Source organism: Podarcis filfolensis, assembly GCF_964270895.1.
Source record: "Podarcis filfolensis genome assembly, chromosome: 4".
Lineage (NCBI taxonomy): Eukaryota > Metazoa > Chordata > Lepidosauria > Squamata > Lacertidae > Podarcis > Podarcis filfolensis.
In genome coordinates this window covers 78,001,755-78,018,666 of record NC_139607.1, presented here as the reverse complement: position 1 = coordinate 78,018,666, position 16,912 = coordinate 78,001,755, and the positions used below count along the sequence as shown (strand labels likewise).

Below are 16,912 nucleotides of genomic sequence, written 5' to 3'. Positions count from 1 at the left end.
GATCCCATTTGCAGGTTTTTCCCACGGGCATCTGGTTGGCCACTGTGAGAACAGAATGCTGGACCAGAGGGGCCACTGGTCTGATCCACCATTTGGTAACACCACATCTTCCCGGCTGGCACTCCTGTATGTTGCACTCATTTTCTCTGTCCGGGTCCTGAAGTGTTACCTGCAAATCCTTGGAGTAATTCACTTAGCCTGTGTGATATGGTATTTATAAACCTCTCTTGGAGTTGCTATGGTTTCCATTACATGCAGGCCATACGGCTCATTTCCTCTCACTTTCATCATCACAATGACTCCCGCCCACCCCCCCTCACTCAGCTCTTGCATGCAATTGTCAGTTCAGGTATAATCGTTGCCACAGACTATACAAGCGCACCCGCAGTTAAGAAAATATTAGACACCCCCCCCCAATAGGTAAGAGAAGGAACATTGGTGATGAGAAATAGAAAATTTCAGTAATTTCAGACAAACAAGTGACTCATGAAGGACAACACTTTGGCCTATTAAGTTACATAACCTAGAAGTGATTTTGACTTCCTCCTAGAGAGAAGTATTGATACTTTTTCGTACTTCTATGCGGACAAGACAGAGACTTGGATGTAGTCCTGGCCCACGCTTGAGGCAAGGTGAGGCAACCACCTCAGGCGGCAGGGACAGCAGATCCTGATGTCAATCTTTCTTGCCCGCCCCTGCTCCTGATGTAGATCTTCCCTGATCCCATTTTTTCTTGGTGGGGAGCATTTTAGGGTCTGCCTCAGGTGCCAAAATGTCTTGGGCAAACCCTCCCTTGGAAGGAGCCATACAGATCATCTCATCCAACTCCATCTGGTGCAGAAACAGAGGACCCCCAACCGGCCTCTGTTTGAAGAACTCCAGCAAGGGAGAGTTCACCACCCCTCTAAGTAGTTAGTTCAATTAATAACAGTGCCTGCTGTCAGGTGTGCATGCAGGAGCCAGGCCCTGTGACCAATAGGACTTTGCAGGACTGGGGCCTTCCTAAGTTTGTTCTGAAGAGGCAAGGTGCAGCCTCACAGCTGAGGCCGATTGGTAACTCACAGCACCTGGTGACAAGAGCTGGGAAGAGATATAAGGTCAGCATTTCCCTTTGGCTCTGCCACAGCAACACGCTCCCTGCCTTGCTGCGTTTGGCTTCTTGCTTCCTGATCCTTGAACCTCGGCTTCTTGACTCCCTCCTTCTTGATCCTCGGACCCCTGACTTCGTGCCTCCCAGCTCTCTGACCCTCGGACTCTTGGCTTCCTGACTCCTGGCTTCTGGACCCCCCTTCCTGCTCCCACCCTGCCATCTTGCTCCCGGTCCCGATGTCCCCTGCCAGGACTTCGATCGCCCATGAACCAGACTGTGACACCTGCTGAATCAGGCCCAACTAGTCCTGTTCTCACTGGGAACCCAGCAAGCAGGATCCGAGCACAAGTGTGCTCTCCCCTCCTTTGGTGTCCAGCAACAAGAGTTCAGAAGGATTGCTTCCTCAAACAGAGGAGGCTTAACATATCCTTCCTGGCTAGTAGCCATCAACAACCCTCCCCTCCATGAATTTATCCAATCCTCCTTTAAAGCTATCCAAGTCTGTGGCTATCACTGCCTCATGTGGAAGCAACTAACTATGCACTGCATGAAGAAATTGTTTTAGCTGTTGTGAATCTTCCAAAATTCAGCTTCATTGCATGTCCACAAGTTCTAGTACTTGGGGGGGGGGGGACAAAACTTTTCTCTATCCACTTTCTCTATGCCGTGAACAATTTGATCATGTCACCGCTTACACACCTTTTCTCTAAATTAAAACACCCCAGACACGGCAACTTTTCATCACAGGGGAGTCGCGCCGTGGTCAAACTGCTCTTCCTACTCACATCATATATTTCAAGCACGTCGTCCTCCCAAGAATCCTGAGAACTAGTGTGTTAAGGATGCCAGGAATTGTAGTTTGGTGATGGGTAAGCTGCAGTTCACAAGATTTGGGGGGTGGAGACTAATGTGTTTTGTATGTATGGTGTGAATGTGACCAATCAACCAGTGCCTCCCCCCAAAAAATCCTACATTGCAGGCGTGGTTGGACTAGATGACCCTTGGGGTCCCTTCCAAGCCTGGGCAGTGTGTATGGAGGTCCTGGGATGCCCAGATGACAAGACCCCCCCCCCTTGGCCTTGCTGATGTGGTCCAAAGGAAAGCAGAGCAAGACATTTGACACCAGCTTAGCTGCAGGAACAGCCAGGAGGTATACAAGGCATCATCCAACCATCTTAGAGACTCCACCCCAAATTTGTGTAGGGTTTACTCCTTTGCCTTTTCTTCTCCCAAAGATATTTTGCAAGGCAGCAGAAGTTTAGGATCAGAGTTTTCCTTCTCCTAGATGGGCTACCTTCCCAAGTTGATAAGACTCATCTGCCCTTCACTTCCCTCTACTGCCTTCTTGACCACTGAAGCCACTGGTCTCATCCGCTCAATCCACCAGAGCCTGTCTTTGCATGCAGGGGGAAGTTCCTAACTCACCGAGGATTTGAGACCCTTCAGATATCCTCACCTGGTTTAGCCGGCCAATCAAAGCTGTTTCTCAGGGTGTGACCACTGTCACATGTTGACAGCTTCCAGGAGCCACAGGTGAGAGCTGAGTGCAGGATGGAGACCAAAGGCAGACAAACTAGCCCAGGAGGAGCATGACATGTCCCCCACCAGAGGTACTACCCCTCCCTTCACACCCCATACACACACCCATTTTAACTTATTCACAAATACATTCTATTAAACCTAGTCACAGGTAGCCATATCTTTGCAATGTCCAACGTATTACATCCTATTTGTGCACACAATCGACACCAGAATACAACAGGATCAAAACCATCCTGCATTTATATTCACCAAGTTCTGCCATTTCCGAAGTACACAAATTGCTACTGGCATGAATCAGACAGCTCCTACTGCGAGAGGGAAAGTGGTGGGTCCCAAGAGAGTGTTGCCTTTTCCATGACAGCCCTTTCATTCCTTAAGTACTTTGATGATGTTGCCAGCTACCTTCCCAAAGGGAGACAGCGAGAAGAACTACTGGAGATAATGCTGGCAAAACAGGGGGAAAGCTCTATAAGGTGTCATGCTCCTCTTACGCTCCCAAAGCAGGAAATCCAACTCAGCCACACCAGGAACACAACAGAATATGTACACAGAACACACAGCACCACATAAAAAGAAAAAAGTGAGTCACCATTAGGACATTTATTATTATTTTCCCCAAAGTAGAGCTGCCTTTTGTTGGAGATGAACACAGTGCATCATTCACAGTCTTGACCCAATACATCTTCTTCTATGTTAAAGCAAAGTAAAGAAACCCAACACAACCTTTATAGCTGGCTGCATACGGTATGATGGGACTCTGCTACGTAAACACTCTTGCTTCTCTTATGGAACCAAGTCACATCTGTAGTTCTGGACGTGTCTAGCAAGTGCTATGCTGACGAGGTGGCTATTACAATGAATAAGTAACAATGCAGGGAGCCCTTATAAGGAAAAGCTCCCTGTTAGTAGTTTGGAGATCTAGGTGGAAACTAAACTAAGGCCAGGCCTAGGCGGAAGTTTTCCTGATAGCTGATTTAGCACTGCAGTACTGAACTGGGGGAAAGACACCTCCAGGAAAAGACACCAGGTAATGCAATGTCTTGACCACTCTTTCTTTTTTACTGTGCCACCCACAAAGCATAGAACATACTTGTCCTTGGTCTAACACAGCTGGTGGTGGCAAGACCAGTAGAGATCTATACAGGGAGTAGCTCTACTCCCAGGTGACTCACTGGTGTCAGAGAGCAATATCCAACTGAACACTTCTGCCAGTGCAAGAACTCTTATCTACACCACAGAACTTCTCTGTGTGACCCCTAAATCTGTTCTGGGTTTTTTCCCTACCTTAATCTAGAGCAAATTTAGGAGATGTGCGGGGATAAGGGATGGAGGGAAATTTCCAAGCACAACTAAACATCCTTGCACCAGCATGCTTGACATCTGAAAACCCCTACATCTTGCAATGCCTTAAAGGGCAGAAATGCAAATTATTTTAGATGAGTTGCCAAATGAACAGGTGGCTTGGAAATGCCTATTGATCATTTCAAGATGTCTAAGACCGATTTACATGACATTCCTGTTTTGTTTTGTTTTCTAAACTGGAAACCTTGCCTTAGGTTTAGGTGATTCATGTAACTCTCCTACAGCCAGATTCAATTGCAGTTCTGATCATATACATTCATTTCCAAATACATAACTTTTGATAACGAGTTCCACACACATACACCCAAAACAAGTTCAAGAAGTGAGCTATACATTATTTTTGAAGGGCCCCAAAGAACAAGCCATTGTTGTGTGCCTCTTTTCATGTCCGTGGACCCTTGGTAATATTATGCAGAGATGAGAACCAATTTGTCATATCTGAAAAAACAGATGAAATATGCAAAAGTAAGTTTAAATGCTAGAAAGCACCAGAAATAAGGGTGGGGTGGGGGAGGAGGCGAGATTATTACTGGATGTCAAGGATGACGGCTCTGTACCTTCAAGTTTAGTTTCCACAAGTGTTCCACCTTGGTATCTTATACTGCAAAGGTGCAACTGGCACTAACAAAGCATGAAAAAGTGCAAGATGTACACTCATTTAACATGACCTACTCTGGAGAGTTAAGCCACTATAACCTCTGGAATTTATCTGCCCTTACCAAACTTTTGCTTACAGTGGTATACAATGAGAAATCAAAGACAGCGGTAGATCCAGCGAAATCCATAGATTGACACAACTGTAAAACTGCAATGAGAGCAGCCCTGAGATTTCAAACATCAAGGTTGTGATACATAATTTCTATGACGGGCTGCTCCACGCTTTAAGCAGCGATTGCATTCACTGCACTTCTCCTGGTGCCAGCTGCAGCGAACACAAGAGGAGAGAAAAGTACATGTGCTTTTCTTCAGAGCTGGGAGCAAAAGATGGCAAAGAGCTGTAACTGGCCACACTGTATATTTTGGAGGTATGCACCTCCCTTTCACATTTTATATGATTATTAGTGTTCTAGCAAATACGACTGTAGTCATGACAACGTGACTGCAGTGTAAAGTGATCTTGGTATTTTCAACTTACATCATACTGATGAGCTCTCTAAACAGAGGGGGAGAGGCAAAGAATAAAAATGCCAGTCCTACGCTCAAGGAATCAGGTTCTAACTAGACAAACAATATGACCCAACAACAAGAGTACAGAACAGGAAGTTTTGTCAACTTTTTCCTGCAGAGTCCTATATCTGATTGGCAGATAAAAGCCAGGAAAGACTAGAACGTGAAAATCAGGACACTGGGAACTAGTGTTAAAAAAAAGTGCAGACAACCAAAAACACATAGGATTCCCTTGCTACATTTACAGCTTTTAGTATTCATCCATGAAATACCATGATTTCATTGTGTAACATTTTATTTTGTTCCCTTTAAAGTGCAAAAAAAGTTTAAAAGGGTCCTTGTCCGTAGGAAAAACTCAAGCCTTAAAAGATTTCTAAGTCTTTGTAATATTTTATAACTGAAAAGCTAAAATCCTTTGTGAGATGACGTCTGTTAAGCAGATCCAAATTCTGACATCCACTTCTCATATTTCTCCAGGTCTGCCGCTGAAACAGACTTGGAGATTTTCTTCAGAGCCAGGTCAAAGTCTCCCTTGGTAACAGGCATCTGAAGCTCTTCTTTAGATAACGCACGGATCTCTTCTGGGGATAAGCCATTAATGCGCCGCCTCATTGCCATCAAAGAAGCATCCCTGCAAAGGAAAATTCGCAAGAACTAATTACTAACACCGTGTGCTAGGAACTATATGGATTTTGATTACCTCTCTTGTGTTGCAGGCCTCTAGCAGAAATGCAGAAGCATTTATTCTTAGCTATCTCAGCGTTCCCCTGTGGCGAAACAAGCTTGCACATCTCCAACACCCCCAACATTAATGTAACATAAAACAACACTTTGGAACGGAAATCCACTAAGGCATCTGGTAAATGTGCAGAGGATAATTAAAACGATAAAAAAGACCCACCCGCCCCTTTTTGAAAGGATTTATGGAGATGCTGAGGCAATTGTTCAGTTCATGAACTACTCTTTTGCATGTGCCAAATCTCCCAACATTCAGCTTTATTGAATGTCCATGAGTGCTAGTGTTATGAGAGGGAAAAAACCTTTTCTCTACCGGCTTCTTCCATGCCCTGTATAATTTTATTAACTTCTATCATGTCACCTGTTACTTGTCTTTTCTCTAAACTAAAAAGCCCCCAATGCTGCAACCCTTACAGGGGAGTTGCTCCCAGGGGCAAAGGAAGGCGTCATGACACCCGGGGCAGGCGTCACGATGTAGGGCGCATGTGTGGCATCACTACGTGCAACGCATGCGCCGTACGTAGCGATGCCGCACATGCGCTGTATAGCGGTTTGCCGCCAGCACCACTCCAGCGCCGTATGGACGGTGCCAGGATCCCTCTGGCGCCGCTACAGTCACGAACAGAGGATCCCAGCACCATCCGTATGGCGCTGGCGGCAAACCGCTATACAGCGCATGTGCGGCGTCGCTACGTACAGCACATATGTGTGCAACGCTGCACATGCACTGTACTTAGCGGTTTGCTGCCAGTGCCAGGATCCTCTGCTTGCGGCTCCAGCCACGAATGGCGGATCCTCCAAATGGCGGTGGCGCGATAGCTGCTCGTGTCGCCATGAGCCCCCGCATGGTTACTTCTTGTCACCCCCACAGGCATGGAACCCGAGGTTTACCGCCCCCCCATTGTAACGCCACTGGTTGCTCCATTCCCTTGATCATTGGAAATACCCTGAGTTCTAGTGCTAGAAGAAACTTACATTCCTCAGACACCTATTAAGGGTCCTTCAGTAAGAAGATCCATAATGGCAAACAAGCTTCCCCTGCAATACATGTCTTTTCGGGTTATCAGTTCACAAGGAACAACAGTAAGACCTAAGAAACCTAATCTGCCTTCTGTGTGAACTGAGTGTATGGTCCGCCAAACGGTTCCAAGATCTTATGCAACACTCTGGGCTTTGTGCTGGTTCCTCAGCAAACTATTTGATGCGGAAAGGGTTTCCAAGGAAGGAGAATTTAAAAAGCACTGACGTAAAGGCAAAAGATTGAGTCGTCAGCAATGTACTCAAAAAAGCATTCAGTATGTGTAGTTTGCCTAGCAATTCCATTTTTCTTTAGCTTGCAAACCCAGGAAATAGGATACCTGCAAACATTAGTGATGTCAGCACCAGAGTAGCCTTCGATCTTCTCAGCAATTTCTTCCAGGCTGATGTCAGGATCCAGTTCTACTTCCCGAAGATTAATCTTAAGCAGCTCTGCTCGGCCTTTTGCTGCAAAAATAAAAGTTGTTTGATCAGAGCAGGGCTTGCAAACATGTAGATATTCAATAACACTTAACCCTGTAATTTGGTTTTATTGGGGGGAAGGCGGTACGGATTACTAAGCAAAAGCAGCCTGGAAGCAATTTCGCCAGTGAAGACTCTTGAATGTTAAAGACACTGCCACTGTATTAACTGCAAAAAGTGCATTTGAAAAGAGAATCAATTATATAATTTTAGTGAATTCTGTATGAAGCAGTGTGTGTGTACACACACACACACACACACACAGAGAGAGAGAGAGAGAGAGAGAGAGCGAGCGCAATTTCCAATAGCCATTTTGCCATTAACTATGAAAACATCCATAGATATGCATACATCCATAAACATGCACTCTCTACTCAAGTTTCTACCCAAGTTTTTTCAGCAAACCTTGTATCAAGTGTCAACAATTTCTCCAAACCACCTTTTCTGTGCAGCCTTTGCTAATGCCTAGCTGAAACCAAACTTTAGCGTAGTTTGGGGGGAGTTGCTAGACACTGAAGTTTTGTTGGGCCCTCTCCCCCACCCCCTGCTGACCCCCCTTCTCCCCCCAGGTATGAAAGGGCAAGGCCACCTTGGGCAGCACCTTGGCCCATGCCTTGCCAACATGGAAAGTGTGATGCGTGTTTTTTCTTTTGTTTTTTTATTATTATTTCTTTTTTATGTACTCTTTTTTTTGTATGTATGTGTTATGTATGTTTTTTTGTATGTTTTAATGTTTGATGTAGCAAAACGAATTAAAATCAATAAAAAAAACCCCTCTGGCAAAAAAAAGAAAAAAAAGAAAAGTGTGATGCTAAGTGCAAACTTGGTGTTGCACTGAGCATCTCACAGGAGACCGTGGAAGCACATTGTTCTATTGGTCTACAAGACAACAGGACAATAAGAAGCTGTAGAAAGAGACAACTCAGCTGTCAACACCCTAAATTTTAGTCCTATTTAGCTAACAGCATTTGTTAAAGCAATCGGCATTAAATGAATTATTTGGTTAAGGTATTAAGTTACTGTTAAACCACGTTGATCCTTTTTCATTTTCTTTCTAGACAAACAGAAAAATAGGAAGGGAAGGATCATTTTAATTATGAGAAAAAGGAATTGGTTACACAATGGGGGAAGCCAGGTGGAAAGGATACACTCTAAATAAGGATGGGTGGATTCCTTCCCTCTCCCCTGCCAAACACACAGAGATCCCTCCTTTCCCTCTGTCCAATAGATTTTGTTGCATTATCTTCAGTTTCTGAATTTAACACCCTCCCTATTAAAGAGTGTTTGCCCCAGCTGCTGAGGAGGGACCCCTGAACAAGTTTTAGATAATGAAAATGATTGCCCTGGTGATATAAGTGACCCAGGGGTTTCAGTTGAACAATGTTTCTTTTTAATTTAATTTAATTAAGTACATGCGTTGGCCTTTGCCCACATTCTTCTCTCCTTTCCCTTTCCCCTCGTTGTTAGTTTTTGAGTGCAAGCTCTTTCTGAGCAGAGAGATGCCCAATTTGCCCGTATGGTGCTGTAAGGCACAATGAACACTGATGGCATAGTATAAACATCAAAAACATAAAATACACAAGCTTCCCATCCATCACAATGTGCCTTTGGCAAGCTATACTGTACTGGTATAAAAACATTCCATGTACACATTGTAGCTGGGAGATCTGTACTGTGTTGACTGTTAAAAATAATGGTCTCAAAAAACACAGAATAAAACTGATCATTTAGTAAGATTCTGCATACATGTCTCACCATGGATAACTTTGCAGAGTACCTAAAACGGCCACAGTGGAAATTATTTTTCCATGTTTTTTTTCAACACTAGTCTCTTCCAGATGGCCTGTTTATTGAACATTCTTCATGATCTGTTTGCAAAAGGTGGGGATGCTATAAGATATCAGATCAAGCCGTTGTTATCCTACACTTTTTAGTGCAATTTTTCATCAATTACCTTCCTACAAAAAGTCTTGTTTTTAAATGTGTGTTCATTATGCAAGAGAGGCAAACCCACTTTAACTGCACAACCTGAATTTGCTGGTGCGACTGAATCCCACTCACAAAATAGTGGCAATCTGGAAGGGGCACTGTATCCTTGTCTCTGTGGAGACGAGGACACACCTTAGCAAAGTGCCCATTCTGCACTGCACCGATAGAAGCCAGAACCAATAACGTGGTAGAACTTCAGATGAGGTACTTTCCCTGCCCTGCCAACAGGGCTGAAAGCAATTATGACTTCAAATGATTAAAACAATAAATGCAAACAAATGTCTGCCTTTCATCTTCTCTTTTGCATTAGCAATAAGGGGGAAGTTTAGATCAATAACATGATAGAGATCTGCAAGGCAATTTAAATCATATGTAATACCCCAATCAGCCATAAAGTCAGGGCTCCCATTATAAGCTGGAACTATTAGTATTTATTGAATGTGTGTAGTCAGTCTTTTCTCCAACGAGCTCAAGGTAGCATGCATGGTTCTCCCCCAACCACTGTCAGCTATTTTATCCTGACAACAGCCTTGGAAAGTAAAGCCGAGAGAGTGACTGGTCCAAGCTCACCAGGTGAATTCATAATAATAATAATAATAATAATAATAATAATAATAATAAATAATTAATAATGAATTCATGGCTATGTGAGGATGTGAACCAGAGACTCCCTGATGACAGTCCAACACTCTAGACACCACACCACACATTACATACAACATGAAGTTGACACAGCAAAATTAAATCTCTAGGTTAAGCATTTTCCCTCTCTGTAACCTTTTGGATCGCTTCTCATGTATCAAGACATCACACGGTGGTGATTCTGCCATCCTACCAGCAGGAACTGAAGGTGTGGAGTAGGGAAATTCACACCAATGTCATCATGATATATATTAAGTCAACCTCAACCTTAAAAGGGGAGAGGGGAAGAATGCATGCTAGAGATGCTATTATTGCCAGCAACCCCATGCTGTGCTCCAATATGTTGTTTCAACCCTTAAGTGTTTACAACCACACTGTACTTCTATTCTGTTATCTCGAGGGGTCATGGAGGCAAGCAGGCACCCCAGTGTATCAAGAGAAGACGCCACTTTATAAAGCTAAAATGAAAAAGGATCTTGAAATTAATAGCATATATGACTGACAGCCAAGGAGAAGCAATATATGATATGGCATCCTCAGGCAGGGGAACAATCAGCATGCTACGATCTGAACGGCTGGAAATCTAGTCGTAAAGGTCAGGCGAGAGTTGATTTACAGCAGCGCCAGCCTGAGAGTGAAAATTCATGGATCCGCTTCTCTGCATTAATCGGCAAGTGCATGGAAATGCACTGGCAATATTTCTTCAAAAGATGTCTGAAGGCGGCCTTTGATGCTCAATCAAGGACTGTTAAACATTCAAAATAAGTCCAAGCTCATTAGCATCTCTCTCACCGGGTCTGCAATGGAATACTGCAATACTTTCATTCTCCAGTCTCAACCCTTAAGGGGAAAGGGAGTGAGGGAGAGAGCACTGGCAAGTTATCAGCTGCTGAAAATGCAACCAAATGTTTGCAACCGAAGTGTCAAATGAATTCTTCAAATAACAAAATGTAAGAAAAGTGAATCTGGACAGAAAATATTACGGCCTTCCCACCTGTTGGCAATGGTATATAGATCCTTTTCTCCAGCCTCCTTCTCAAAGCTTCGTCAATGTCCCAGGGAAAATTTGTAGCAGCCAGCACCAGCACCATTCTCGAAGGGTCGTCGTTTTCCAGAGCCCCGCCTACTCCTACATCAACAAAAGACATAGCAGACAACAGGGTACCATTTGTATTATTTATTAGATTTTTCAGACATCCAAGAGCTGAGCTTATCCTATACTTCAAAGAAACAAAACAACCAAACAATTAAAATCACAGTTCCAATAAAGCTAGTTTATATAACACAGAGATCCTATAAAACTAGTGCAACAAAAGTTAAGCAGAGATTCCAGCTCAGAATACATTACACAGGGGAGCCACTAAATCCTCCTCAACTAAAGAACACCAGCCTAAAACCATGAAATGAAGAGGTTAAGGCCCCAAACTTTTTGGAGCCCAGGGGTGCACAGAGAAATCTAAGAACCTATTGTGGGCAGCACCATAACACAGGTGACTGGGGGGGGGAACTTGCCTAGGCACAATGTGATGAGTACAGAACAGAGGCAGTGTATGAGGCCCAATACCAAACCATGTTCAGTGGAACCTCAGTTTTTGAACGTAATTCGTTCTGGAAGCCCATTTGACTTCTGAAACATTCGAAAACCGAAAACCGTAGCCTCAATATAATAGGGAAACCCAAAATGGAAGCCGTGTGGCATGTTCGGCTTCCGAAAATCGTTCAAAAACTGAAGCAGTTACATCCGGGTTTGGGGCATTTGAAAGCCGAAACGTTAGTCAACGGAGACGTTTAACAACCGAGGTTCCACAGTATTTGCTTCCACAAAGCACAACAAAGTAACCCAGTCCACAGAAGGAAACTGATGATGCTCAGAAAAACACATCCAAACAGCATAGGAGGGTAAGTAAGCATTTAGATGGCCAGGAAATGAGGTGGGCAGAAGGGTTAATTTCCCACAGCAACTCTTTACCAGTTTTCAAAGCAGCGACGCAGGGCTACTAATTACTATAAAACAAAACCAAAAAATGGTGATTAATCTCCCATGTCTTGTGTATTGTAATATATTATTTTTTATTCTTATATTTAATCATCTTTATTAATTACCCTGGGAACAGTCTTAAGAACAGAACTTATATATATATAATTTGCCACTTAATTGGGAAAATGCATTTTAAGTGGTCTTTGTAAAGAAAAATGAGCATAAAACTTGAGTAATTATGCCATGCTCTTTGTCTGTATTACATTTACATTTCACATTTCATCTATGACAGAACTCCAAGCAGCTTTTGTGGTCCCCCAGGCAGACCCAGAACAGCTTAGCTTCAGCAAGGTGGCTGCATCATGTGTTCTTTGACCATGCCCAGCAAAAGGTGGACAGCATAAAACAAGAACATTTCAGGACATGTTGGTAAATATGCTGCTTTTTAACCAGCTGCACGCGTTCTCCAAAACAAGCCTACAAACAATTTATAAAAAGGGAAGGGAAGCTCCAGTGCAGATATATAACATTACCATCCATCTGAACAAGCAACTCAGATTTGACCCGACGGCTTGCCTCATGTTCATCAGAGGTGCCTCTGCGGCTACAAATGGAGTCTATTTCGTCAATGAAAATGGTTGTGGGTGCATAAAATCGGGCCTTAAAACAAAGAAAACATTTACTAAACACAACATTTCAGTTTTTGTGAGATTCCATCATATTCAAGATGCACCTTAAGTGATGTTCATTCATTTCATTGAGTCTACTCTGAGCAAAGCTTAGTTGACTATGCCCCTTTGACAAAGATGTGCTGTCTAGCTTACCTTACAACATCTGCCTTAGGAACAGCATCTATGTATCTAATGCTAAATCAAAGCTGGTTTGGGATATTCTTTTAGAACCACTTGCATGATTGCAGAAAGGCAAATAATATAACTGACTAAATCACACAGATATAGAAAAATAAAGTTTTTGTCAATTTATCTCCAAAAACAAGAGGGGGAGGGAATCAACAAGAGGGGGAAATGTTAGGTTAGCAGTTTTCTTAACACTTTGTAGCTATAGACAGCAGGTGGCCAACATGGTGTCCTCCAAATGTTATAGGACCACTGGCCATGCTGAACAGGGTGAATGGGAGTTGGAGTCCCACAACATCTGGAGGACACCATAGTAGATGCCCCTATTATAGATTATGAGGGCTCTGGCTTCAGTGGAGTAAATGAGCCCTCCCTAGCCACTGGCTCAGCTGGTAAGGTGCTATTGAATGTTTATTAATATTCCAGGTGCTTAGACACTTGCTTGTTTTTTAATTGTCAGCACAAAAGACATAGGGCTGCATTGTTGGTAAGAAAGTTTCAGCAGAGCAGATGTAGAGATCACTACTGTGGTGTTGGCCAACTGTTACGTCTGTGTGTGTGTGTGTGTGTGTGTGTGTGTGAGAGAGAGAGAGAGAGAGAGAGAGAGAGAGAGAGAGAGAGAGAAGGGAGGAATGGACATAAAAATGGTACATGTACAAAAAAACCCACTCAACTTTTCATTATTATTTTTATTATTATTATTGCAAATCTCTTGAAAAAATTAAAGTATTGTGGCACCTTATAAAACTTGAAAGATTTGGCCCTGTTTGTGCGTCTGCAATGTAAGTTCTAGTTACTGTTGGGAGTCATTTCTAAAATATTGCAAACCGTGAATCAGTCAGATGTGTGACATAGCTCTGACACAACGTTCTAAGGCGCAGAAGACAAAAACAATTTCCTTTTGTTATGGGGCTGTGGTGATTGAATCATTATATTTTACATATGCATGTTAATCAACGAGCCTCTTTTGTAAAGCAGGTATCAAAGCAGTCTACCTCGCAAGAATTGTGTAAAGATGAGTAACATGCTGTTTAGAAAGCATTCTGCACATTACAAGTGCTACAGAAAATGAAAGGGGGAAATGCAAAAGATGAAATAGAAAGAGGAAAACATTTTGAATAAGAAATAAAAAAAAACTTCAGAAGGCAGAAAGTTAAAGAAATATCAGGCTTTGACTCTGATAAATGCAAAACATTAAAGAAAGCTGTGAAAGATTTCATACTACCTACGTAAACAACACACACATAATGAGTCATTTTGGAAAAAGATTCCATTAGTTCTAAAAGCTGGGGATATTACAGGCACTCTGTAGCACAATGTTGCTGGTTGGTATAACATGGTTGGCAAATGTGGCTGAGAAGCCTTACCCCAATTAGTAATGATAGTTCTAGGACTTCTGAGTACACCCACTGAAATCAATGGGCACAACAAACTTAGGTTCATTCATTTCAATGGGTTTGCTCTGAATAAAACTGAATAAAACTCCAATGTGTTGGAGTGACTTAGATGCCCACTATACAACAAGAAACTGTGAGACTTGAGCATCAGTAATGCTTACCATTTCAAACAACAAGCGAACTAACTTTTCAGACTCGCCTCGATACTTCGATGTCAGAGTGGAGGAAGAAACGTTGAAGAAAGTCGTTCCACATTCTGTAGCGACAGCCTTTGCTAGCATGGTTTTACCAGTCCCGGGAGGGCCAACCATCAACACTCCCTAAAATTAAACGAGGGCAACTGAATAAGCACAAGCGGGTACAAGTGCACAACGGTACAGAATAATAAAATTAAATGAACTTGTCTAAACACAGCCTAGCAATGTCAAAGCCAGTTGTGCTATTACGATAATCTGCGGCTGTTGATTCATAAAAACCGTAATTGATTTCATTAACACAAAGCTGACTGCTACTTGACACCTGAAAAGTAACGGAAAATTAGAGAGTATCTCCTATAGTTCAACCCTTTTGTAGTTACTATTGTAGAAATATTGAGCTAAATTGAGCCTAGAAGTCTTGCCGCAGGATAAAATAATAAGACATGGGTTGTTGTTTTTAAAAATTGGAGGTATACTAAGATGGTGTACATCAGTTTACAATGAGCAAGCAGTGTGCTAGGTGTGGTCCAAGCATCAGAGTCCCAGCAGATAAGTGCCTCTCAGCAAAACGCTCACCCTAGTGGGCTCTCCAGAGCAATACATTTTGAACCAGCACTGTTGGTTTTTGGCAGAGTGCCCAGGAAAGGAAGAGTTTGTAGGCACCAGTGAGAGACTGCGGAAGAGGGAATGAGAACAATCTGCTCTTCCAACTTCCACAGGTTGAGTTTACCTGGAGGCTTTTCCCTTTCAGCAGCGCAGATCAGAAAAGTGCCAAGATCCGGGCACCAGCAGAATATATTTGGCTCTAATCTGTGGGAGGTGGTAACTTTCTAATCAGTCCTTTGGCTGATTAAACTATCTATCGCCTTTTAAATGTGTTTGTGAGAAGGGATTGTTTGTTTTTGTTGTTATATATTTTGTGTTTTCCTTTTGTGTTTTTATTCTGTAAACTACCCTGTGACCTTTGGATGAAGGGCGGTATATAAATTTAATAAATAATGATAATAAACACCACTGTAGCACGTTCCGCTCCCCACACCAAATTTAGTTTGCCACTTTATGGAGAAAACACCTTGCACTGAAATTAATACATGACTGTGTACAATGAACAACCCGCCACAAACTCAGATTCAATACCACCTCACCCCATACAAACCAACCTGAACCCTGCAACCAGCATCTGAGGCCCTTCTTCATGTGCCTCCTCCGCAAGAGGTCTGAAGGGCAACAAGAACAGGCCTTTTTTGCTGTGCTTCCTCATTTGTGGAATGCTCTCCCCAGAGAGCAGGTGTAGGCAACCTAAGGCCTGTGGGGCAGATGCGGCTCAATCACCTTCTCAATCTGGCCTGCGGACGGTCCGGGAATCAGTGTGTTTTTAGATGAGAAGAATGTGTCCTTTCATTTGAAATGCATCTCTGGGTTATTTGTGGGGCATAGGAATTTGTTCTTTTTTCTTCTTCTTCTTCTTCTTCAAAATATAGTCTGGCCCACCACATGGTCTGAGGGACGGTGGACCGGCCCACTGCTGAAAAAGGTTGCTGACCCCTGCCAGAGAGGCTCGCCTGGCATCTTCATATTTTATATATATATATATATAGAGAGAGAGAGAGAGAGGGGGGGGGTGCCAGGCAAAATCTTTCCTCTATAACCAGCTTTTGGCATTTAATTATCTGTGGCCTTTCAGAAGTGGGCAGGGTGTTTTTAATGTATTTCTTTTTCTCTTTGGTTTTAAAGTATCTCTGTGAGGTTTTTTCTCAGTCTGTTTGGTTGGTTTTATGTTGCTTTGGGTTGCCCTGGTAAGATAAAGCAACTAACAAATTTAATTAATTAATTAATCAGGTGACCTTTCTGCAATACAAAGGCCCTCCCTGCTTTAAAAATTAGGGCTTCATCAAGCACGCATGCAATATGAACTGGCTTCCTGAATATCCTGCATGCTGTCTCTCCTGCGTCCTGACCAGCAAAGCTCACAAGCACCTATCAGCATGGACACAATTTAGCTTCTGCTGAGTGTTCGGGGCAAAACAATGTTTCTTCTATAAATCCTATGCAGATGCAATTGCCCATGTAGTGGCCTGCTTTGGACAATCATTCCACGGTTTATGAAGCCAGAAATAAGCATCAGGGCCAAACACTCCTCCCCTCAATCCCATCATGCACCAGCTTCTGGCTTGTATTAAGCCAGAGTTCCCCATTGCACTTGAACCAGGAAGTCTGGCTTAATGTTGGTTAATAAACCAGGAAAGTAAGTCAGGATCACATTATGGTTTATGAAGCCTGGAACCATCGTTCAAACCATCCAATATTTTCAAGCACTTCTGCAGGAAGATACTGCACACCTAAAGAAAATACAAGTCACCTCTTAGTGTGCAATGAAAGTTGAAAGGAATACAGTGGTACCTCACGTTAAGAACTCAATTCATTCTGGAGGTCTGTTCTTAACATGAAACTGT

General features: G+C 43.0%; 2 protein-coding genes across 5 annotated transcripts in view; one reads left to right on the top strand and one right to left on the bottom strand.

Annotated features, from left to right (window-relative positions):
* The window catches only part of USPL1 (ubiquitin specific peptidase like 1), a 362,686-nt gene that overhangs the window by 244,140 nt on the left and 101,634 nt on the right, over nucleotides 1-16,912 (top strand). The window lies entirely within an intron of this gene.
* KATNAL1 (katanin catalytic subunit A1 like 1) overlaps nucleotides 3,218-16,912 on the bottom strand; it is a 34,387-nt gene continuing 20,692 nt past the window's right edge. For 3 of the 4 annotated variants that reach the window (XM_083609196.1, XM_083609195.1, XM_083609197.1), the window contains 5 exons: nucleotides 14,424-14,582; nucleotides 12,542-12,668; nucleotides 11,025-11,159; nucleotides 7,258-7,384; nucleotides 3,218-5,792 (listed from right to left, as the gene is read on the bottom strand). In XM_083609196.1, the coding sequence (XP_083465322.1) occupies nucleotides 5,594-5,792; nucleotides 7,258-7,384; nucleotides 11,025-11,159; nucleotides 12,542-12,668; nucleotides 14,424-14,582 (747 nt within the window). In that variant the 3' untranslated portion in view covers nucleotides 3,218-5,593. The remainder of the gene's footprint in view (nucleotides 5,793-7,257; nucleotides 7,385-11,024; nucleotides 11,160-12,541; nucleotides 12,669-14,423; nucleotides 14,583-16,912) is intronic. The other variant, XR_014546999.1, reaches the window with a different exon arrangement.